This window comes from Podarcis tiliguerta (genome assembly GCF_965153285.1).
Source record: "Podarcis tiliguerta genome assembly, chromosome: 5".
NCBI lineage: Eukaryota > Metazoa > Chordata > Lepidosauria > Squamata > Lacertidae > Podarcis > Podarcis tiliguerta.
In genome coordinates this window covers 94122763-94148188 of record NC_139538.1, presented here as the reverse complement: position 1 = coordinate 94148188, position 25426 = coordinate 94122763, and the positions used below count along the sequence as shown (strand labels likewise).

General features: G+C 43.5%; 1 protein-coding gene across 2 annotated transcripts in view; it reads right to left on the bottom strand.

Annotated features, from left to right (window-relative positions):
* PCLO (piccolo presynaptic cytomatrix protein) overlaps positions 1-25426 on the bottom strand; it is a gene marked incomplete at its 5' end in the record, with an annotated part of 246970 nt that overhangs the window by 83206 nt on the left and 138338 nt on the right. For both annotated transcript variants that reach the window (XM_083440693.1, XM_083440692.1), the window contains 2 exons: positions 9751-9887; positions 14850-17052. In XM_083440693.1, coding sequence (XP_083296819.1) covers positions 9751-9887; positions 14850-17052 — 2340 coding nt within the window. The remainder of the gene's footprint in view (positions 1-9750; positions 9888-14849; positions 17053-25426) is intronic.

Sequence of the window (25426 nt, the reverse complement as noted above, 5' to 3'; positions counted from 1 at the left end):
CCTGTTTTTTTACAGATTTTACAGATATTTTCTGTAAGAAAATATTCCAATTCAATAAGGTAATAGTGCTCTTGAAACACATAAGGCACCAGGCTCAGAGCAATGCACAGATTTTGGTTATTCGTTGCATTGCTCTGAGCCTGGGTTACATTTTGAGGGCATGGAAAAAAGATAGAATACCTTCCATAGAGCAGTGGAAGAGGAACATTTGGGACTTAATGGCACATGGATATAAACAATTATGAGATGAGAGAATTAACTTTAGAAATATTTCAGAAAAACTGGGCGCTTTTTATTCTTTGTTGGTCTTTTCATCATACAAGGAAATCAATGTTGAGGGGGTCTTTTAAGCATGATGTAACATATGAATTGAACTGGATGTGGTTTTGTTATAAATTATATATATAGGACCTATAAATGGTGATTTATAGCCTCATTTATTTTGACACGGTCATCCCATTTTTAAACAGATGGCTAGAACATATATACTTGTGCACTGACATGTCTTTTTTGGAGAATGCATAGCCAAAGAAAGAATAAGCACTGGCCTTACAGTGCAATCATATGTATGTCTACTCAGAAGTAAGCTCACTGGGTTTTTCTCCCAAGTAAGAATTGCTGCCTCGGCCTATTATATTTTTATTACTTCCACCTGCAGTGTTTTACAATCGGTATAAATCCTTGTGATAAATAGCCTTATAAACATAGACTTTAGAGTTTACTGGTACCCAGAGATCAGTAATATCCTTTTTTTATTGCTTGTAGGAAACTGTGCTTAAACTGTGGTTGGCATTATGAAGTCAACCTAGAAGCAGCATGCTTCTAAGGAGAGGGGTGAGGGTGGAGGTGGAGAAGAGATGTTGGCTTTCTGTGTTACATTACAAACACCGAAAGTTATTCCTCTGCCCAGAAACAGTATATAGGAAAACGTAACACAAAAATATGTAGCACTGCAAATAACAAAACAAAACAGAAAGAGACTATGCAACCCCCAGTTTCCCTCTGAGAATGTCATGTGCATTAACTTGTTTTAGGGGTTGCCCCCCCCAATGTTTTAAGGCATACGGAAGTCTTGCTGGAGCACGCTTATGTCTCCACAAAGAAAACGAGGCTACAAAATGTGAGCTATGCTCAAGACGCTGTTGGACTCCAATCTCCATCCACCTCAACCAGCATGGCCAGTGGTCAGGAATGGTGTAGTCCAGCAAAATCTGGTAGACCACCCCTGCTATAAAAAGGAGGCAGGACTGGGTGGTTTTTAGACAGCTGGGTTGCCAGCTTTTACAACAGGGCTCCTGCATCATTAACTGCTTTGCATCTGCATGTGAAAGCAGCGCAGACTGAATTTCCTTCTCTCATGTGTTTCTCTGCCCATGTAGAGTGCAGACTGAGAGGACAATATATGGCTCAGAGAACTATGAATGGTTATATCTGGGCTGAGGCTCTTGTCCCTGTAAAATGGGGCAGGGATCCTTTTTCAGCCCGAGGGAAGCATCCCATCGGGAGCACGTGCTAGAGGTGGGCCTGGACAAAGGTGTGTGGAGTAATAGCTGTGATTCTTTCCTCCAGCTGTTTCCACGGGAAGAACTGTGAGGGGGGTGAGACTTTGCACTGGAGAAGAGCCTGCAGCTGGCAGATCCCAAAGTCCTTTAAAACTACAACGAAAGGCTCAGAGCTACCATCACCAAAAGTTTTTTATTATTGTTATTTATTAAATCGGGACGCGATTATTAAAGTGGGACGCGGGTGGTGCTGTGGGTTAAAGCCTCAGCGCCTAGGGCTTGCCGATCGAAAGGTTGGCGGTTCGAATCCCCGCGGCAGGGTGCGCTCCCGTTGTTCAGTCCCAGCGCCTGCCAACCTAGCAGTTCGAAAGCACTCCCGGGTGCAAGTAGATAAATAGGGACCGCTTACTAGCGGGAAGGTAAACGGCGTTTCCGTGTGCAGCTCTGGCTCGCCAGAGCAGTGATGTCACGCTGGCCATGTGACCCGGAAATGTCTTCGGACAGCGCTGGCCCCCGGCCTCTTTGAGTGAGATGGGCGCACAACCCTAGAGTCTGTCAAGACTGGCCCGTACGGGCAGGGGTACCTTTACCTTTACTGCCCTATCTCTGCAGGTCTCAGTGTGGTCCACAGGATAAAATCAGAATATAAAACTCCTGTGTTGATCAGGGAAGCTCCATCAAGGCAGTGAACCTATGGGAGATTCTGATGAAGAAGCTTCTCCACCTTCCACCTTCTTCTCTGGCTGGCTGATTTTAGAATTGAAATACCCTGTCTGCCTTGGTTCTTGTAGAAGGCCAGAGATGGATTGTTAGGAGTTTGGGCTAGAGGTGAGGCTGCATGCCTGTCCCCGCTTCTAATTATTGGAATAGCCAGGCTAGCTTCCTGGTGAGGTGACAGCCTAGGTCATGGGTAGGCAAACTAAGGTCTGGGGGCTGGATCCGGCCCAATCGCCTTCTAAAGCCGACCCGCGGACAGTCCGGGAATCAGCGTGTTTTTACATGAGTAGAATGTGTCCTTTTATTTAAAATGCATCTCTGGGCTATTTGTGGGGCATAGGAATCCGTTCATTTTCTCTCTCTTCAAAATATAGTCCACCCCCCCCCCAAGGTCTGAGGGACAGCGGACTGGCCCCCTGCTGAAAAAGTTTGCTGACCCCTGGCCTAGGTGATGAGACATTGAGGGGAACAAAGGAAGGGGCTCTGTGGGAGAAGACAAATGGGTGCAACCCCTCCCTCAACTTGCAGGTACTTAAAAGGAAAGAGGCAGAGTTGAGAGCAGACAGTGGAGCGATGCGAGCTAGAAGCAAAGCAGGAAGCTGGTAAGGGAGAGTCAGAGCAGTTAGATTTCTGTTGGAATCCAAGGCAGCAGCTCTAGGGCAAGCAAGGCCCTGCTATGAATCCCTCCCATAGATCATAAGGCACCACATTCTCTGCTGTCCTTTATTCAGAAGGAAACACGAACCCTGGATAAGCACCTGTAATCCATGGAATCTCAGACCTCTTGGAGATTGGGGAGGCGTGCAATAGTATTATGCATGACACGTGTAGAAATAGGACTCTGTGTGCTTGTCGGCAGAAGAGTTAACTGGTGGGGCTGACATGTAATGTTGGGTGACCACATGTGCAGAGTAGGGTGAGGAAGATGATCAAGGGTCTGGAAACCCAGTCTTATGAAGAATGCTTAACGAGGAGACTGAGAGATTTGATAGCCATCTTCAAATATCTAAAGGGCTGTCACATGGAAGTCTGCTTTATCCTAATCTGGAGGGTAAGACTCAAATCAATGGCTTCTGATTCAACACCAGGAAGAACTTTATGACGGTAAGAGCTGTTTGACAGTGGACTGGTCTCCCTCGGTCAATGGTGGACTCTTCTTCCTTGGTGGTTTTTAGGCAGAGGTTGGATGGCCATCTGCCATGGATGCTTTACTTGAGATTCCTGCATTGAAGGGGGTTGAATTCTTGGGGTCCCTTCCAACTCTACTATTCTTTGATTCCATGACAAGTGGGTTTGAACGTTAAAATTCTGAGGAAAAACTAGATTAGCCTGTTCATCTATTTATACGAGAGGCAGATGCGTTGGGGAATACACCTTCGTCTGAGAAGGATCTAAATGAATGGGCTTCCAGTTAAGGTGCTTCAATTATTTTCTTCCCAAAGCATACCAGGGAAAAACCTTACCTGGCATGAAAATAAGAGGGGTGGGTGAGAAAAGTTGGGTTTGCTAAATCTGTTGTCAGGCTGTGGTCAGATGTGCAGGAGAAGGGCCAGTAACAAGAGTCTGCAACTTGAACTTCAGATTGGCACATCAGAAGCACAGTGAGGACTAGGAGGAGCAGCAACATTGCTGAAAGATGCTGCAGCTGGGAGTGCTGGCAATTCCTCTCGGTACTGCCTGACCCTTAGAGGAGGTGTGCCAGGCTGTGTGCATGGAGCTGCCGCCATCTTCCCTGGCCCAGAATGCCTCTGGGCACCCAAGGCATTCTGGCTGAAGTAAGATGAGAGCAGACCCGGTGACTCAGTCCAGCCCTCCACTCAAGACTGATCCTTTTTTTAAATAGACAGATGCAATGGCCTCTGTTCTTCCCAACAGGATGCACGAAGCAACATTCCTGAGTAAGGCTAGAGGGCTGATGCAGAAATCGTTGCTCGCTCCTTCATGCCTCAGCCACTGGTCTCCTGCACAACCTCCCCATTCTATGTGAATTGCTGTGTGAGTGTGTTGGGATGCTTCTACACATTTTCTTAACTCATTTTTAAGGGAGCATCTACAAGAAGTTGCCGTCCAATTGTTATGTATCTTCCCTGTACTTCTTCCGTATGGAGAGCTCGCAAAAGTAAACGACTGGAGCAGCTGTCCACTATGCGCAGGTGTAGATGTGGTTTCGATGTGAACAATGGTGTTTCAGGCAGTTGAGCCTCCTCCTTTGGACACATCTTCACGGTTTTCTTTCTGATTGCTAACATTTAGCAGTGCTTTGTAGGGTGGTGGTGGTGTTAAAAGTGATTTTTCATTCACACTGAAATGCGTACATTAAAAAACAACAACCAGTAACTGTACAGTAGGCTTAATGAAAAAAGCATAAACAAGATGCTAAAATAGCAAGCTTCAGTGCTTCATTACTCCGTTGTTTATTTGGTTTTGTTATGCATTCCCATTAGTGTGGACAAAACACAGTGGGATGTGTGTGCATGCATGCATCTATGCACACATCCAGCTATATCTGGAGTATGAAAAATAAGTTATCATTTTCCCAGGGAAAGCAGTAAAACCATGACTGGCTAAGGCTAAAAACCTGCAGACTGGAGCACCCAAGATGTGCCTGAGCATAATAGGTCCTGGGTCTGTTCTGAAAAGACTGTTGTCCCGACAGGAACTGATGATTATAGCCCATATTTTAGCCTGGCAGAACTCTGCTTGTATTGTGTAGGGAATTAAGGTAAAGGGACCCCTGACCATTAGGTCCAGTCATGGCCGACTCTGGGGTTGCGGTGCTCATCTCGCTTTATTGGCCGAGGGAGCCGGTGTACAGCTTCCGGGTCATGTGGCCAGCATGACTAAGCCACTTCGGGAGAACCAGAGCAGCGCACAGAAACACCGTTTACCTTTCCGCTGGAGCGGTACCTATTTATATACTTGCATTTGACGTGCTTTCAAACTGCTCGGTTGGCAGGAGCAGGATCTGAGCAACGGGAGCTCACCCCGTCACAGGGATTCGAACCGCTGACCTTCTGATCGGCAAGTCCTAGGATCTGTGGTTTAACCCACAGCGCCACCCGTGTCCCATGTGTAGGGAATTAGAGCACAGGAAATGGTTATATTCAAGTGTACAGGAAGTTTGAGGTAACTGCAGTTTTGGTTCATCTGCCCCATTTCTTTAGCTCCTAACGTAAGTTGCACTATCTTGTCCCCTCATCCCTCAAATGATCAGATGTCCCACTTCAGGAAATGCTGGGAATCAAAGTTAGATGAATTGCAGGTCACCTCTGAATTTACTGCAGATTACATTCAAACAGAAGTTGGATCTGTTAGATTAAACAGCTTCTGGGGGAAATATGTGAGAAAGCAAGAAGCCAGCTTTGCTGCTTCTTGGCTAGAGCTCCCCTGCCTGTCATTTTGGTGGCTCTGATGTCTGCTGAACTGCATATTTATTGTGACCTCCAAGCAAATCCGGGCTGGTGAGTGCTGTTGGCCAAATGGTTTTGAACAAATTTGTTTCTTTATAATGTGCTTGCACAGACCGAAAGAAATGGGGCAACATACTGGATTTGAGATTTAAATGCTTAGTACATTAAAGAACTAAAGGGGGGAGGAATCATTATTTTAAGGCTCAGACGGGAGTCATGAATACAAATTAAGCCAAATAATAGTCTTGTAAAGAACAGGAATGTCATGGACTTGATTTACATTTTCAAGCAAAGCAAGCAATATGATTTGCCTCGGGCTTTACCACTTTAAACTGTAGGTGATGATTTGCTTTTCTGAATGCTCTCCGGTGTTTCTAACGAAACAAACAAAATCCTGCACCTGGATAGCACACCAGGAAGAAAGCTAGTCTGAAAACTTTCTCCTTGACATGCTAGCCTCCAATATATGCAGGGTATGTTTTTTTTGGAAAAATATGCAGCCCATTACCTGTGGTGGTCTGAAGGATAATTATATTATGTGGTTTCCCCCCCTGCAGGTTTGAATTGGGCCTGTGTTTTAATTTATTGTAGTCTGAGAACTGTATTTACACCATCCTATGGTAATAAGAGGATAGTAGAGAACTGAGGCGAGAATGACCAAAAATGAAAAGAAAAAAGCATATACTTGGGAAGCTGATGTGAAAGCTTGGATGAAATGGAAAGCAATTCTTAAGTGAACAATCTTATAATTTTCTAGTATATTGCTAGGAAAAAAAGCATAATACCATGTTCTCAACTACCTTTCCCTCTGCAAAGCTCATGGGTGAGTTCCGATACAGGCACAGGTCTTTGGCATCCTGTTTCGCTGCTTGGGTTGAAACAGGAATTGTTGCCCTGCTCTACTTCTTCTCTTGGTGGCAGAGAAGTGGCATCAGCACCAACTTCTGGCAAGATCCCACAGATTTCCAGTGAAACCTCACAAGATCTCACTGAAAATTGGTGCCACCTGAGGTGGCAGTGGTGGCGGCTGCAGCTTCACCCCACCTAACGGCTGGGCTGGTTCCGTGTAAGCTAAATGGCACAATCCAGCCACAAGCATGCTCAGTAGCCACAGAACATGGAATCAGTTGGGGCAAAGGAAGTGGTTCTTGAAGAGGAGACCCAACAGCCTGGAGGCTTCAAAGCATTGCTGAAGCCCACTGAGAGTAGGAATGGGCAAATCTGTCCATTTCAGTTCCCGTCAGTTCCTTGTTTTCCTGCTCAGTTTTCCATGTTTCCATATCAATGCTTTTTTTTATAAAAAAAAAGTCATGAAAATTCACCAGCATTGTAGCGCAATTCCCCCGCCCCATGTATACATTTCTGCATGTGATTTAGCTTAATACTTGTTTTTGCAAAGCAGTTTTCCGTAATATAATGCATTCTTAATGCTATTTTAGTAACTTATGCATTTCTATGCACACTTTATCTCAGTATATGCATTTTTGTTCACATTACTTAGCTGGATAACTGCATTGCAAAATATTGGGAAGTAGGAAGCTCAAAGGATGGCTGTGTAATAATAATAATAATAATAATAATAATAATAATAATAATAATATATTTCTTATAGCCTGCCCATCTGACAGGGCTGCCCCAGTCATTCTGGGAGGCTTCCAACAAAACCCCTCACAGAGCTACAATTTTGGAAAGTTTGGATTACGTAGGTTCACTTTTATATGTGAAATGATTTTAATTTTTCCACCAGTGTTAGCTGAGACAAATAAAAAAGCATAGAGGAGGTAAGGAGGAGACTGGAAAGTGGGCAGTTACACTTCAGTGTCTCATCCTCTATTTTTTCTCTCAGATGGAAATGGAGAAAGAGGCACACAGATATAAACAAAGCAGATGATATAATTTAGTTGATACAAATTCCAAAGAAAATGGAATTTGTTCTTCTCATACTGCATTGTCCTCTGCAGGGGGTTTGGCCAGAACAGACTTGCTTATATGTAAAATAAAAGTAAAGGACCCCTGGACGGTTACTATGACTATGGGGTGCAGCGCTCATCTCGCTTTCAGGCCGAGGGAGCTGGTGTTTGTTCACAGACAGCTTTCTGGGTCATGTGGCCAACATGACCAAACCGCTTCTGGTGCAACGGAACATCATGACGTAAACCAGAGAGCACAGAAATGCCATTTACCTTCCTGCCACAGTGGTACCTATTTATTTACTTGCACTGGCGTGCTTTCGAACTGCTAGGTTGGCAAGAGTTGGGACAGAGCAACGGGAGCCCACCCTGTTGCGGGGATTCGAACTGCCGATCTTCTGCTCAGCAAGCCCAAGAGAGTCAGTGGTTTAGACCACAGCACCATCCGCTTATAACAGAACTTAAAACAGAACTTCAGCATGGATTACTGAAGTCAAGCTCTTAGTGGTTTATAATGATGTTTTGAAGTGTCAAGAGAAACCCTTATTATAGGTTTGGGATTGGTTTGGCCTGAAGCTGACAGAATAGTAGACAAGACGCCTGCAGTCTGATACACTATTATTCCCTATTGCTGACAGGGAGCTCTGCTTAGGGAAAAGTAGTTGACGAGCCCTACAGTGCAGTCCATGATGAATATTGTAGGTGAGACATGGGGTTTCGATTCCCAGTCAAAAATTCCATCTGCACCTCAGGTGGCAGCAAAAGTCTATCTACTTAAGTTGTCTCCTCAGAGCACCTTTGGGCCAAATCAGTTGCATACAGAAGCTTCTCACTTCACTGGGTTGCATGCAGTCTAAGTTCGTACAATTCCACAAGTTAGAACTGAGATTTGTTTCTTTGACGTTGCATTTTTCCAGCTCCCACAAGTCTTTGTCTCTTACTCTCTCACACACAGTTTATATTGTGGGTACTCTTCTGTACTCATATAACAAATATTTGTCCAGGACGGAATTCTATCCTATTTATTCTATCCTCATTGTGCAAACAGTCATTCATAAAATGATGAAAAGTAGGATCCCATCTATGTTTACTCAAACGTATATTATATTAAATTTAGAACGTGTATAGGGTTGCAGCCCACTTTCCTGTCTCTTCAATCAATTTGATATGAGGTTGCTATGGCAAATACTGAGACTCTTTACTCCCTCTCATGGGAGATAATTGCCTAACTGACCCTAGACCAGCTGGTTTATTTCATTGGCTCCCATCTGAAGGGTACAGACTGCAAGTGCACAATGCAATTTACCTGGAATTGTGAGTCACAGCATTCCACTACACAGTAGCTGTAGCTACAGGTCATGACAATGTGTAAAAACCATTGCCCTCAAAACAGATTGTTTTTTTAATTCCCAGCCATCGTTTTTTCATTCCAGCCAAATGTAATCTGCAAATGTATCTCATATGCTTCATGATTATAAACCTGTGTCATGGATAGTGGTCCTATATTGCAAGACATACAAACCACACATAGGATGCATTTATGTAGTGTGTTATTTAGACATGAGAAAAGCCCGCAGGAGTTGGTCCGTATCTGCAAAGCAGACTGGATCCCTAATGAGTCTGTGAACTCTTGAACCCCCAAGAGATGCAATGTGGAATCACAGCTGATCTAAGATACATAATTCTATCAACATAATCCCTTGCAGTCCCACAGGATGCTGGAAACAATTCTCATATCCCCTATGAGTATTGAAAAGGCTGTCCTAACACATGCTTCTAAGGTCACATTGCTGCTTCATTGGTACCCCTAAAAATACTTCCATCCCAGGTAGCACTGAACGAAAAGGTGTGTGGGTGAGGTTTCATGACTATTTTCACCGGAAGAGGGAATGTGGTGATGAAGCACTGAGCTTAGGGACATACCATGCAGTTAAACTATATCTTCCCATGTATGTCCTTTGTTCATTACAAAGGAAAATGTACCCAAGTAAACACGGCACCCCGAAGTTCTCAATTTTCAAAGAATTGGGGCTGCACATAACAATATTTGCCTTTGTCTTTACAATGAGCACGGTATTCTAGAGTAAGGGTGGAATTTTCTTAAACCTCATTTTGACAAATTGAGTGGCCTGTCTACTGTAAGCTATGAGAGATGGTATGACTCATGAATCTGCTTAAAAACATCAATGCTTAAAAACATAGCCTCCTTACTTGGTCTTGATGCTGACTTGGTGGCCTCGAGTGAGCTAGCTTGTCTGGTAGTCTTCTGTCAAAACCATGTCCGTTCTCCAAACGAGACTCCCGGGGCTTGTCGAACCAATCCGTTTCTTCCCGGCGCAGGTGGTAGGCTTTGAAAACCAAGGACACGTCATAGGTTCTGAGCCAGAGATGTGAGAAGAGCAATAGTCTGGTGTGCGCAGTCAACATGCATATAGCAGTTAATAATTGGCCATGCATTTTAAAGCAAAAGTAGCAGGCAAGAGTGGAAGCAGACAAACTCAGGTTAGTAGAAAGTGACAGAGAAGACCCAGCCTTGTTGACTGCGGACCCTTTGCAGATATGTCAGAATGCCATAACAATTTATCTGGGCTTGTTTGGTTCCTGAAATACTCCATTGGAATATGTTTCTGAGGTGTTTCCTCTTAGCAGGTAGTTTCATAAAACCCTTTGCACCACTCCTTATGGACTCTCAGTTCCATCACTGTCTCACCTTATATATTTTATTTATTTATTTGTTTATAAAAGTGTTTATAAACCACCAACTCATTAAAAATATCATGGTACTATACAATAAAACATGTAAAATACAGAACAAGTGACCAACACTGAATCAAATTAATTCTGTCAATCAAGTGTTTGGCTGTATGAGAAATAAGGGTGTGCACAGAATCATTCTTGGTAGACTTTTCCCAGTTCTGAATTGCTCTCCATCTTCACGTCCACAAAAATCTGAGTCTGGATATTTGCCAGAAGAGATGCAAGACTCTTTAAAGCAGGTTAGTAGCAGGTAGGCTCTTATCTCAGCAGCCATTTTAAGTCACTTCAGATTTTATATTTAGTTCTGAACTGATTTGGTCTATATTGCACTTGTCAATAATTGTATACCAATTAGATACACTTGTAATTAAGCAGTATATAAATGGTGTGAACTCTTGTGTGAAAATAGAGAGAGATCTCTCCTGTGTGACAATTACACTAATTGCTATAAACACCTCAAATTCGTAGATGAAAGCTCTTTTGAATAAGGGATTATCCTTTGTATGAACTCCAGGGTATAATGCCCTAAATACTAGGATTGAACTTTTCAAACTCACTAGACTACAGTACTAACATTACTACTTTTGAAATAGTGGTGTTACAGGATATGAAAAAGGCAAAACAAAGATCTTCTAAGAGATGGCACAATTTATCCCATGGTTTTTGGTAGCTGCTGCTTACTAGCTATGGAGCATACCTCATCTGAGGACTTTGGTGAAATGATTTCAAAGTTAGAATGCAGGAGTAAATGAGGAATTGTGGCAGCAGCTGGCAAGTAGCAGCCTTGGAGGCACCAAACAATACCTCATCTTTGCTTTTTTGTGGAACTGATGCTGCTTTAAGGACTGGCACTATCTCTGTCTTGGGTGCTTGCCTGATACTCATTGCTCCTGTATTTTTGTAAAGATAAAATCAAATGCTCTGCTCTGGTCAGACCTCACCTGGAGTACTGTGTCCAGTTCTGGGCACCACAGTTCAAGAAGGACACTGACAAACTGGAACGTGTCCAGAGGAGGGCAACCAAAATGGTCAAAGGCCTGGAAACGATGCCTTATGAGGAACGGCTAAGGGAGCTGGGCATGTTTAGCCTGGAGAAGAGGAGGTTAAGGGGTGATATGATAGCCATGTTCAAATATATAAAAGGATGTCACATAGAGGAGGGAGAAAGGTTGTTTTCTGCTGCTCCAGAGAAGCGGACACGGAGCAATGGATCCAAACTACAAGAAAGAAGATTCCACCTAAACATTAGGAAGAACTTCCTGACAGTAAGAGCTGTTCGACAGTGGAATTTGCTGCCAAGGAGTGTGGTGGAGTCTCCTTCTTTGGAGGTCTTTAAGCAGAGGCTTGACAACCATATGTCAGAGTGCTCTGATGGTGTTTCCTGCTTGGCAGGGGGTTAGACTCGATGGCCCTTGTGGTCTCTTCCAACTCTATGATTCTATGAAATGCAACACCCTTACTCACTGGTACTCTCTCCTCATATGTGAACTGACTCTACAAAAGTTGGCCTCTGAAAGTTTAGGAGGTGCAACAGTAAGAATGCAGAGGCTTCTCAACCAGCAGTTTTGCATGTTGCATATTAGGTATTTTCCAAATGCCTTTGTTTTCTGTGAATGTGCATGAACCCATAAATTCTAATCTGCTTAAATACATTTTTCAACTAGAAGATCACACTGGTTAAATGCAATGACACATTCTTAAAAGGTTCGTTTAGGGAATTGCATCTCCTTTCTTAACAACTTTCAGAATCTATGGTTCATGTCATATAGCTGTCTCCAGACATAGCAACACAGTAATTTAAAGTATATTCATGCATATAAAGAAACTTTTTTTTTTTTTTGCTTGATCATAGTGAACAGTATGATCCGTATAACATTACTTGAACTGAAAGAATTTATGGGCTACTTTTTGCTAATAACGCTTTCACATAATGAGTTTGATATTACCATTTCATGATTCCTGGAGTTCTGGTGCTGCTCCTGATAAAGCACGGATACAGTTTCCACTTCCTGCTATGGAGTTAACCCATAAACCCCAGCCATAGATATAAAGCAGAGTTGCAGTTTTCATACAAAACAAGCAATGGTGTCGATGATGTGGATGCAAATGTTTGTTGTTTCATGAAAAGGATTGCTGGAGCAAAGATGACTTAAAATTCCAGTGGGCTCTACATGCTAGCATATTTGACAACTGTGAAACAAGAAGACTGGCCAAAGGGCCATGTTTCATTTCAGAAAAAAATGTTATGTGTATGCCATGTAGGTGTTATGCTTCTTTATAACCTTATAGAGAGACAGCATGTATTTATGAGCTACAGAATATGAAAACCTAGGATATTTTGGTGAGAGTGGCTAGAGTATTTTTTGTTTTGTTTTGAGGGGTGGGGTTACAAAAATAGATTCAATTCCTCTTTTACTCCAGTCAGTCTGTTATCTCATTCCTTTTGTTTTCTCTGGACTGCTAGCAGTTATTACTCCCTTTATGAAGAAAAAATGATTTAAAAGGCTTGAAGAACTGAGGAATGAAAAGAAAAGTGGAATGTTCAGTGGAGCAAACTGAGACCTTAGACAAACTTTGGATCTTAAGATGAATAGGCATGGTTCCAGCAGGGCATGTAAAATGATGCATAGCCTCCACTCCACTCCCTTAATGGAAGTTTTAGAGCACATAAGCTTCAAGTAACCACAAAAAGTAGAAACCAAAACAAAATGTAAATCTGAAGAACATGTATCGGATCCAGAGCAAATTAAAACACGCTCCGAAAAGCTCTACTCAAAAGTAAGTATCCACTGAATACAATGGGACTTACTCCCAGGTCAGTGAATATTGGGCTGTAGTGTAAACCAAATTTAGGTACCCTTGAAATCGGTGCAAAAGCATACGTCATAGCTAACTTAGGTACTGTTGATCTCAATGGCATTTAAATGCAACTAACTTTCTCTGGATCCAACCTCCTGTTTTATACTTCGGTGAGATGGGGCAAATTCCAGGTCATTCGGAGGGGAAAAGCTTTATATCAAATATTCACATCTATTATGATTCTATTTTCAGAGTGAACTGAAGGAAGGAAGCAATGGTACTGAAGTAGACAAGAAAGTGTGAGGGGAGTAACTTCAGCAAGTATTTCTTCCGCAGTAATCACGGCTATTAGCAAACACAACAGGGCATGCAGTGTATTTTTATTGGACAATATGCACAAAAACTCAACAGAGCACATACAAAGAAAACGTGTAAAATTCATTAACTTTCAAAACGTCTTTTGGAAATGGCTTCTGAAACAGTATTAAAACATGTTATAAACTTTACTCAATTCCAACAATGCTGATACACAACTTACAGTTTAATATTTAACATCAGCATAACATTTTTCTTTGCTTTTTAAAAAGTAACATTTAGTATTTCTTTTTCGTTTTCTTTTTTTAATAGAAAAAACACCTTTGTGTGCATCTGTGTGAGATAGGCTTGTGCAGTTGCCTGTGGACTTCCCAACCCACCATGTACTTGAACATTTACTTCGGACTTTTATTATTTTCTTTTAAGAAGTGGTTTCCCTACTTAGGTTTTTCTGTCCCATCCTACCTGCCTCCTCCTCTCAGACTCATCCCAATACTTGGAACAGCATATGTAATAACCACACATGAATAGAATCACTTGAAAAACATGCTTATATGTCTGAGGTACAGGTTATAGTTTATATAGGGTCATTTATACATATGGATAGCATTGAAGTTATCTGTGAAAGTTTAATGAGAAAAGTTTACTGGGGAAGCTAATTGACCCTGACATCTGAACAATATCATATCATCATACTTTTAATTTACAAAAATCCATACATAACAGCATACACTTTACGAAGATGCAATTATAAAGGCGCAGTAACGAAGTCTCTAAAAATACAATACCCCATCATAACAATATTGCTTCTACCCATAATTCCACTGGGGATTAAAACAATGATTTGAAATATATAAGGGAATTACTTTCATAAAGGATTTTGTTTGTAAACTGTGCTCTATGGCTCTTGGAAATTTTTGGATTGCTGAAGATTTGCAGCAAGCTTATTGCACAGAAGATCTTTTCACATTAACAAAAGGATGGGTCACAGTTTTATGAAGACTATATTTATTTTGGGTGGTATTTTCAGCCTCTCTTGATTTTAGCAGAAGCTTATTCCACTAAACACAATGGAAGAAGACAAACCAATCCTGAATTATTGCTTCTGAAAATCCCAGCCAAAATACATATAACAAAAGTGGAGTGCAAAAAAATGCACACGCAAACTAAAAGAAAAAATAAATACAACTGGAACATGCAAGTCTATCTATGTACCCATCCAGAATCTGAGCACAGAGTTAAATCAGCCGACCAAATGAAAAGAATATCTATCTATATACATACACATACGTACATATATATATACACACACACAGAAAAAGAATGCAAAAAAAGAAAAGAAGAAGAATTAGTCCCCGAAAGATTATGAAATCAGACACATGCATAGAAATGAGGATTTGTGTTGTGGGAGCGATAAAGCAGTCTGAAGTCTAGTTTACCTTCACTGTCTGACATGGCGTGCTGGAAGTCGTCCATGATGAAGGCTATATCCCGGTCATAGCCTCGAGCTCGTGATTCTTCCCTCATATGCTGCTGGACTTCGGGCAATGAATGGCTTGATCCAAACTGGTCCCTAGTGTCTGCAGATATAGGGGGCAATGGCCCGGCTGCTGCTCTTGCCATCCCCATTGGCTGACCCACAGGACTTAAGGGACTCTCTTCTTCTGAATTCTGCGCAACTATTGGGATTCGGCCCCTGCTCTGACTTATGGGTAGACTCGTGGGCTTAGTTCTTCCAGAGGGGGCTGCGTGACTGAAAGAAACGTCTAGTGGTTCAGCCTCTTGGGCCTTCAGTCTTAAAGATGAGCTTGAAGAATCTCTTTTTAGCGATAAATCGAGCCCATAGACGGATGACGGTCGGGAAGAAGGCCTGGATCTGCTGCCACTGCTGTAAGATTTGTCAGAATCATCATGTAATGTGGATCTCATTGATGTACTCAGTGCAGCCCCAAGGCTTGTGCCAAGAGAATGTGTGAGAGTTGGCCCCATATACTTCTGCTGGTCTGTGATATTTTTCCGAAGGCCAAACGTTATATCATCTTGGAGGAGCCTTGCTCTGGAAGTAATGCCGCCAAGAGATGATGTGCTCGAAGTCAAGTAGGTTGAATAATCAAGCTCAAGGTCCCTGCTTTCCTGAATGGGTGAAAATTTAGATAATTTGGGATCAATCAAGGCCTTCTTATGTTTTGACTGCTTCTGGTAAAGAAGGGCGGCTGGAAGCTGTTTGGCAGCTTGCTTCTCTAAGGTAAGCCTGCTTATGCTGTATTTCTCAGATTTGGGGAAATGTCTGTAGCTAGTATCTGCATGGTAATACTGTGAAAGGCCTGCCAGGTGATCCAGGCTTTCAGCTCCCCTTCGGAACTCCTGCTTGATCTGATGCTTCAGCAGCTTCAGTTCATAAGGGTCTTCCATGGGATCTTCATCGGTTTTCATGTAGCTGTGCAACCGAGAAGAAGTCTGCAGCGGTGCGAGGAAATCGGAGACTTCTTGCACTCTCCGCGCCTCAGTAGTTCGAAGCAGCCGATCGGTTTTGGTCAGATCCTTCTCATGTAGACCATAAGCAGAGCTCAGAGCTGATGTCCCTTTAGTGAGGTCTCCAATATCATCAATCAGCACGTAATTACGTGGCGCATGGTGGTCAATATCTGCATAGAAGGAGTCGCCAGATATGCTTGAGATGGGACTACTGGCCATGCTGCTCCTCTCATCGAGCCCCATCCTTAAGTCCAAGGTACTGTATTTACTACCCAAATGGGACACCACATATGTGTTGTCAGAAGATGCAGGGGCTATCATGAGAGGCTGGTTGCGAATCACGTCATAGTTCGTCGTTATCTTAGGCTCCAGATATAACGAAGCCTGCCTTGTTTTCTGTGGGATCACCATTAGCTGTGACGAAAGGTAGGAAGGCTGTGGGGTTGGTGGAGGCTGAGCCTGTGGCGTGAAAGACATGGTTGCCACAGTTTGGAATGCTGACTGGGTCTGGTAAGGAGAAACCTGCTGTTGATATAAAGGTTGCTGCTGCTGGTAATGAGACGGCTGGGAGTACGGAGTTGGTGCTTGAGTGGGGAGGGCAGGTGAAGAGTACTGATACTGAGTATAAGGACTCGTAGGAGTTGCAAACTGCGTTTCTGGTTGGGTTTGTGGGGGGATAAACTGGTCAAATTCTGTTTGGGGCGCAGTCCTTGGTCTTTCCAAGCCATGCTGAGATTCTATTCTCGTGGGCCTGGTGCTGCTAACCTCACTGTCAGACATATAGTCACGTTCCTCTGCTACACCTTGAAGATAGGCACGCTCCCTCTTTTCTCGTTCTTTTAGCAATGCCTCTTTCCGCCGATTGATTCCCATCTCTAGATACCGAAGTTTTGCATCTATTTCTTTCTCTTCCTCATCTAACTCCGCTTGCTTTTTCCGAAGCTTGGCTGACTCTCTTTCTACCAGATCCAGTTCTCGGTCTATATCCTGGAGGATTTTAGCTCTAGCCATAGTATTGCTTCTACAGATCCTCCGGCGTGAAACTGATCCCACAGTGGTGAAGGCAGATTGTGTCCCTACTGCAACATCTTCTGGAGGTGGGTTGGGTAGAGTCCTCTTGACCTTCTTTTGCATTCCTGATGCTGATACACTTGAAGATCCTTTAGTCTGCGGCATAAGAAAAAAAAACCACAGGATAATTATTTTAGAGAAATGGACAAATATGGGCCAGCACAACTTGTGATCTCCCAAGCCAAATACAACCCACCAAAATGTACTGCTAGATGCCTGACTATCCTCATGTTTTGTGGTCCCAAAGAGACTGCAAAGCAGCACTGTGTACAGTTCTAGCCACCCATCTCAAAAAGAAAAGCACAGAGCTGGACAAAAGTGTAGAAAAGTACAAAGAAACTGTTCAAAAGGCTGGAGGGAGCACCTTCCCTACTAGGAAAGCCTAAAGCGCTTGGGGCTTCTTAGTTTAGAAAATATGATTAAAAGGACACACAACACAAATTTACTAAATGATGCCATTTGCAAAAAGTGAATGGAGACCATTTTTTCTCAGTGTCATAACAACAGAAATCAGGGTACTCCATTAGATTCAGGACAGATAAAACCAAGTACTGTATTTTTTCGCACCAGACCATAAGATGCACCTAGTTTTTGGAGGAGGAAAACAAGAAAAAAAATATTCTGAATCCCAGAAGCCAGAACAGCAAGAGGGATCTGGCTTCTGGGATAACCTCTTGCTATTCTGGCTTATAGGATAGCTGCGCGCAGCCTCTCCCGGGCAGCGGGATAAAGACTCCCCCTGCCCGGAAGAGGCCGCATGTGGCTAAGGCAGAAGCCAGGACAGCAAGCAGGATTGCTGCACTGTCCTGGCTTATGGGATAGCCATGTGCAGCCTCTCCTGGGCAGAGGGAGGATGGCTCCCTCAAGAGTTGTGCTCCCTTTAAAGAGCGTGTGGAGCGTGTGTGTGGCCCTTGGGGGCTTTTCCCCGAGGAGGGAGGAGGGCAGCTCTGTGCACTCTTTAAAGGGAGCGCTGAGCAGAGCCTCCCATCTGCATTTGCTCCATACTTTTCATACTTTTTAGGAGGGGAAAAGTGTGTCTTATAGAGCAAAAAACCTGGTACTTCACCTAACGCAAAATTCATGTATGGAACTCACAGCCACAGGATATGATGTTCATCACAGTCTTAATAGAAGACAAATCCATGGCAGATAGATCTATCCATGGTTATAAGCCATGGAACCTGTACGGCTGAGTACCAGTAGCTGAGTGACAGAGGGGTATTGCCTTCATGTCTGTCTGTGGAACTTTCTGGAGGCATATGCCTTGCCACAGTTAGGAACACACTGTTGGGCTAGATGTACCGTATTTTTCGCACCATAGGGCGCACCGGACCATAGGGCGCACCCAGTTTTTAGGGGGGGAAATCAAGAAAAAAAATATTCCCCCCCCCCAGCCCCAAAGAGCAGCGTACAGGCTGCACACAACCTCTCCCTGCCGGAGGGGTTGAGCGGGGCTATGGCACAAGCCAAGGCAGCAAGCAGGATGGATCCCGCTCGCTGTTTTGGCTTCCTCTTTAGCCCAGCGCAACCTCTCCTTGCCAGGAGACGCTGCACAGGGCTAAACAATCCATAGCCCCGTGCAGCCTCTCCTTGCTGGAGGGGTTGCGCGCGGCTATGGAGGAAGCCAAAACAGCGAGCGGGATCCTGTAGAATTCCATCGGTTTTATTTTATCTGCACAATCCAGGGACCAAAAAGTCGTAGTGAAAAATGGCCCCCAAATGGTAACTAGTCATTCTGTTTTGGCGAGCCTAACCCTGGTTTAAGGAACCATTTGGCGCCTAGCTTATATTTCTTTCTAACACTGCTTGAATGCTCTCCCCAGGGAGGCTCACCTGGTGCCATCATTAGGTACAGGGCAAAAACTTTCCTCTATAACCAGGTCTTTGGCCTTTTAGAAGTGGGTGGGGATGTCTTTAATGTATTCCTCTTTCCTCTTGGCTTTAGAAGAAGAAGAGAAGAGTTTGGATTTGATATCCCGCCTTTCACTCCCTTTAAGGAGTCTCAAAGCGGCTCACATTCTCCTTTCCCTTCCTCCCCCACAACAAACACTCTGTGAGGTGAGTGGGGCTGAGAGACTTCAGAGAAGTGTGACTGGCCCAAGGTCACCCAGCAGCTGCATGTGGAGGAGCGGAGACGTGAACCCGGTTCCCCAGATTACAAGACTACCGCTCTCAACCACTACACCACACTGGCTCTATTAATGTATCTATGTGGGGTTTTTGGGATGCGGGTGGCACTGTGGGTTAAAGCCTCAGCGCCTAGGGCTTGCCGATCGAAAGGTCGGTGGTTCGAATCCCCGCAGCGGGGTGCGCTCCCGCTGTTCGGTCCCAGCGCCTGCCAACCTAGCAGTTCGAAAGCACTCTTGGGTGCAAGTAGATAAATAAGGACCGCTTAGTAGCGGGAAGGTAAACGGCGTTTCCGTGTGCGGCTCTGGCTCACCAGAGCAGCGATGTCACGCTGGCCACATGACCCGGAAGTGTCTTTGGACAGCGCTGGCCCTCGGCCTCTTTGAGTGAGATGGGCGCACAACCCTAGAGTCTGTCAAGACTGGCCCGTACGGGCAGGGGTACCTTTACCTTTTATGTGGGGTTTACTGTCCATCTGTTAGGTTGTAAGTCACTTTGGGTTGCCCTGGGCAAGATACAACAACTGATAAATCTAATAAATAAAGCAATAAAATAAATAAAATAGCTCAGAGCTGGTTCTGGGCTGGACGGATCTGCAGAGGTTTGCGTCCGTGTGTCCCAGGGGATTGGAGCGCTAACCTCCTGGCACGTACAGACACAGAGAAAGCGCTCAATGCTCCCGTCTATTTGTCTTTCCTGTTGGTGAGCCTTTGGGAAGTGGTGCCCAACAGCCTGTGCCTCCCTCCTAGGTATGTGAAGCAGTTTAAATATCCCAAATGAAGCATTATTTAAATGGTGATGAGCTCTCTTATCTGGGTTAACCAAACTCTAACCCAATTAACTCAGCTGGCTTTGCATATTTTAAACAGTGTATTTAGTTCAATAAAGTATTGTTATGAGTATTCCATGCTTATTTGGCATCAGCATGGATAATATACTTGCTTAATGATTCAGTAATGATTTAACAATCTTCTGAAATTGGAGGGTGATTTTGTGCTACTTAAAACCAACCTTTGGAACTGCTTTGAATTCGCCAGTCCAAATCAACATGTATTATTAATGGAAATACATACATTTAGAACCCCTTAACATATATTGCAGTCCTGCTAGAGAGCCAGAATGTTGGTTATTTTGTCTTTTCCAATTTGACAGAACTGTTGATGAGGTCAGGCATCTACCAAATTATAGGAAGCAGCCATGTGATAGGAAACACATCCAACTGCTTCTTTTTTGTGTAACAGCCAAGCTTTAATATGGAATACGGAATAACACCTAATGCATTTTGGGATCTTTCAAATTGAGTTACTGATTTGATTTTAGCCACCTGTCCAGTGACTTCCTACTTGTTGCTCTTCTTTTGTTGATCTAGATTTGCATCTGCTAAGGGACCCCTTAACACCTTCCCTTTTTTCAAAATAGTAATAAAAGAAGCAGGTAAAACAGGGACTCCTTTCATAAAAAGGGGAACTGATGGGGAGCTTAGTGAAAAATTTCAGCAGAGTCAGAAATAACTATGTGACCTTAGTGAAGAAACGCCTCCCATAGTTGGAAACTTTCAAACCCCAGGAGCTATGACCAGGGTCTTCTACCTCCTAGCCAGATTACACAAAGTGAGCAATTGAGGTCACCCTATTTTATCCAGTACCATCTGGATAAAGAGCCAGTGTGGTGTAGTGGTTAAGAGCGGTAGTCTCGTAATCTGGGGAACCGGGTTCGCGTCTCCGCTCCTCCACATGCAGCTGCTGGGTGACCTTGGGCCAGTCACACTTCTCTGAAGTCTCTCAGCCCCACTCACCTCACAGAGAGTTTGTTGTGGGGGAGGAAGGGAAAGGAGAATGTTAGCTGCTTTGAGACTCCTTAAAGGGAGTGAAAGGCAGGATATCAAATCCAAACTCTTCTTCTTCTTCTTCTATGTGGATTCCATCCATGTATCCTATAAAGCCGGCATCCCAAGTTATATGACAACACAGGCTTCTCTTGAAAACTAAGGGTTGGTTCACATGTGTAATCCTTCTCAATGGAGGCAGTTCACCTATTCAGTTTCCAGGGATCATGATAAACGAAGTAAGGAACATATGCAAATGTATGCTCCTAAATTTGATCAGGAACCTCCTGGAAAATACCATTCTGTAACTCCCATGAATGTAACAGCAGCACTATGTACTACAGTTCCACAGGAAGATGGACAATACAAGCTGGATCAAATAGTAGTAGTAGTAGTAGCAGCAGCAGCAGCAGCAGTAGTAATAATAATAATAATAATAATAATAATAATGTGATGCAATATTACAATAGAAGGCCACAAACATTTGTTTTTAAAAGCTTAAACTTACGACCTTCCAGATGTTGCTGAACTGCAATTCCCATAACCACTGACCCCTGGTCATGTTGGCTGGGGACTGGTGGGAGCTGGCAGTCTTTACAGCAATTACGGGGCCACAGGTTAGTTACTGCTGATTTAAAAGTTCGCCATTTAGGAGAAATATTGATTTGAAGCATTCCTATGAATGTGAAACCCTTTCACAAGCCCCCTTTCCCCAGATGGAAATCTACACCTGAACATTTTTCATTTTCTTTTTCTTTTTAACTAGTTCCACTACATGCTTATCAAAATATTGTTCAGTAGTTTTTCATTGTTTAGCTATCTTGTGTCACCGTAGATATTGTACATTTCAGTAGAAACTTGCCAACGAATGACTGAATTTTTACAAAACAATCAAGACTTGCTCTTGTTTTTTTTTCATGTACAAGCACAAATTACCAGCTGTCTATCAACTTATCCTAGAAAATGTTTTATTTCATGATATTATGCACTGTGAACAACAGACCCTTCTGGTGTCACCTGACTCACAATTTATTGCTCATTTCCGGCTATGAATACTGCAATAAATTAATAGGAATAAAAGGAAGATTTGAATAAATTTGCAGGCTACACTTAAAAACTTCATGGCCATTAGTATCTTCTGGTCATTCAGTAAACTGTGTGTTATTACACTCCTGTAGGGTTGTGGAAATATGAGCAATTTCATGGTCACAGGCTGTCACATACAAGCATACAATTTCACCTCTGCCCTGATCTTACCAGGAAGGCAAAGGAGAGCCTTTCTTTCAATCTTGGTCTTCTGCCTCATGTCCTGCCCATGCTAGATTCCTCCTCCAATGATCTGGACCCCCCAGATACTGGTGGAACTCAGGAAAAGTGCAGCACAACAGCTGCAGACGACCAGGGACCCTCAGGGGAGGCTGGCAAGTGTCCTGCCCTACAGAAAGGGAGCCCAGTCTCTAAAGCAGAGGCAGAACCATCCCTGAGCCCCCAGGTGAACGTGTCCCTGACTGGTGCTGGACAGGTTCTAAGGTACATTGCAATATTTAGAAATTAATGGCATGCATTATTATTACTATTAACCGCCTTCTAAACCACCATCTGATGGCAATCTACACATAAAATAATTACAAGCAGTTAAAAATGCAAAGACAATGGAGACATTTAAAACAAGACTAAAAACCCCAGGAAGGTGATGATGCTACATCATAACTGCACATGGAAGCTCACTTGACTGGATCCAATCCTGCGTCAACATCTCCCCCCCATCTGGAATGCTTAACTTGGAGCATCTTCCCTGTTGTGAAAAGCTGTCTGCATGCAAAGGTATTTTGAGATGGAAGTAATTTTATTATTATTATTATTAAAAAGGTGATTTCACTTCTCGTGCATTCTGAGCAGGCACAGACATGTGTGAAGGCTCTTGAATGTTTTAATACAGGGACAAATTAAATGTGGTTGTGTGAAAGCAACTGAACGCATGCCCCCCCCCCAATGTAAACAGTCATTGCAAAGGGAGAGGTGTGCAGCAGGATCAAGATCACAGCAAACGGAGAGGTTCCTGCTTGGCTATGATCAGGGTGAAAAATCCCACTCCTCATTTGCTATTGGGATCAATGGAGGCTTGCCTCCTGGAACTAGTAGCAGCTAAAGGGGAAGAGGGAGAGTGCAAAATATGGTCTGAAGCTCAACATCAAAAAAACGAAGATCATGGCCACTGGTCCCATCACCTCCTGGCAAATAGAAGGAGAAGAAATGGAGGCAGCAAGCGATTTTACTTTCTTGGGCTCCATGATCACTGCAAATGGTGACAGCAGCCACGAAATTAAGAGACGCCTGCTTCTTGGAAGGAAAGCAATGACAAACCTAGACAGCATCTTAAAAAGTAGAGACATCACCTTGCCAACAAAAGTCCGTATAGTAAAAGCTATGGTTTTCCCAGTAGTGATGTATGGAAGTGAGAGCTGGACCATAAAGAAGGCTGATCGCCGAAGAATTGATGCTTTTGAATTATGGTGCTGGAGTTCAGCCATGGACTTCAAGAAGATCAAACCTATCCATTCTGAAGGAAATCAGCCCTGAGTGCTCACTGGAAGGACAGATCCTGAAGCTGAGGCTCCAATACTTTGGCCACCTCATGAGAAGACTCCCTGGAAAAGACCCTGATGTTGGGAAAGATGGAGGGCACAGAGGACGAGATGGTTGGATAGTGTCTTCGAAGCTACAAACATGTGTCGGATCAAACTGCGGGAGGCAGTGGAAGACAGAAGTGCCTGGCGTGCTCTGGTCCATGGGGTCACGAAGAGTCGGACACGACTAAACGACTAAACAACAACAACAACAAAGGGGAAGAGTGGGCATTTCATTGAGATCATAGAATGAGGATGGAAAAACTCTCCCTAACTGCTGAGGTCCTGATTCTTCATGCACATGTTAACTGCTTTCAAAGTTGTGTACACACCTTGCATTTAAAGCATCCCTCACAGAATCCTGGGAACTGTAGTCTGTCTACCACAGAGCGACAATTCAAGGTACTCTTAACAAACTAAGCTTCCCATGATTCTTTGGGGGAGAGAATCATATTTTAAATGTATGGTGCATACGCAGCCACTGCTTTTAGTTTGGTCCTTATTCTGGATTAGTCAAGAAGGGATGTGTTTAAATGTTTTATTGCATGGGTGTCAAGTTGAATAAAATATTGGGGGGGGGGCAAGTAAACTCTGCACTACATAATTGATCACATGACGTGGTGCACAGACACCATTTGAATGGCAGCCCCTGAAGAAGAAGAAGAAGAAGAAGAAGAAGAAGAAGAGTTTGGATTTGATATCCCGCCTTTCACTCCCCTTCAGGAGTCTCAAAGCGGCTAACATTCTCCTTTCCCTTCTTCCCCCACAACAAACACTCTGTGAGGTGAGTGGGGCTGAGAGACTTCAAAGATGTGTGACTGGCCCAAGGTCACCCAGCAGCTGCATGTGGAGGAGCGGAGACGCGAACCCGGTCCCCCAGATTACGAGACCACCGCTCTTAACCACTACACCACACTGGCTCTCCTAGGAATTGGCTCCTATGTTATATTGTTCAGTTTGTATTCATGGCTTTGGCTTTACAAACTGTGTAAAGTTTTCAGGATGGTTAGGAAAACAAATCTAAACAGGGCAATATCCAGCCACAGTGAAGCACACCAAATTCCTGTTTATTTCTTCATTTCAGTGGAAAGGCTCAACTCTTCTACATGGAAATAGATGAGTCCTAAAAATGCTTAACTCTGGTTTGGATTGAGCTTCTAACCTTTAAAAACTAGGGGATGCATAAGGATTTCTGCCCTCTGGTCTGCTACTCCTTGTTCATGCAAAGACTGTTAAAAACTCCCTTTGGGGTATATGTGTGCATCTGTTTGTTTGGGGCAGGAACACTTGGCATGGTTCTAAACAGAGACAAACTGATAAAATGTTTGCCATGCTTCCAAACTGGACGTTTCCCAAACAATTATTCCCTCAGAGCATGTTAAGGGCAAAAGTTTGCCCTGTTTCCAAATGGAACAGATGTGCCAACAGATTTTGGCACTTTTCCTAGATACCTTCCCTTGAGACTTGGGTTCCCCAGAAGAGGATTTGCACAGCTACCAACTGAATAAAGATTATTAATTGTATGGAGCTTAATCCAAGGCACAATAGATTCTATACCCATAGTTCCTTGTTCTGAGTAAAATGCTGTAATTAGAAAGAATTTTCACTTTTAACATTCACTACAAAGCACTCAATACAGAAAACACGACAAAGAAGCAATATACTCCTATCTTTATTATATTATTGGAAGTTGAATTGGCTGATTTCTAGTCATTGCTCAATAAAGTTAACACCCCTGCAAGGGTGAATCAACCCCCAAACATTGCACTCATTTACTGATGTTTGAAGGTTACATAAAGGCATGCAAAGTGACAAATGAATGCTCCAGGGGCCATGGGTACCTGGGCACCCACAATAATATAATTCTAGAAGCCGGGCACCCACAAAGGCA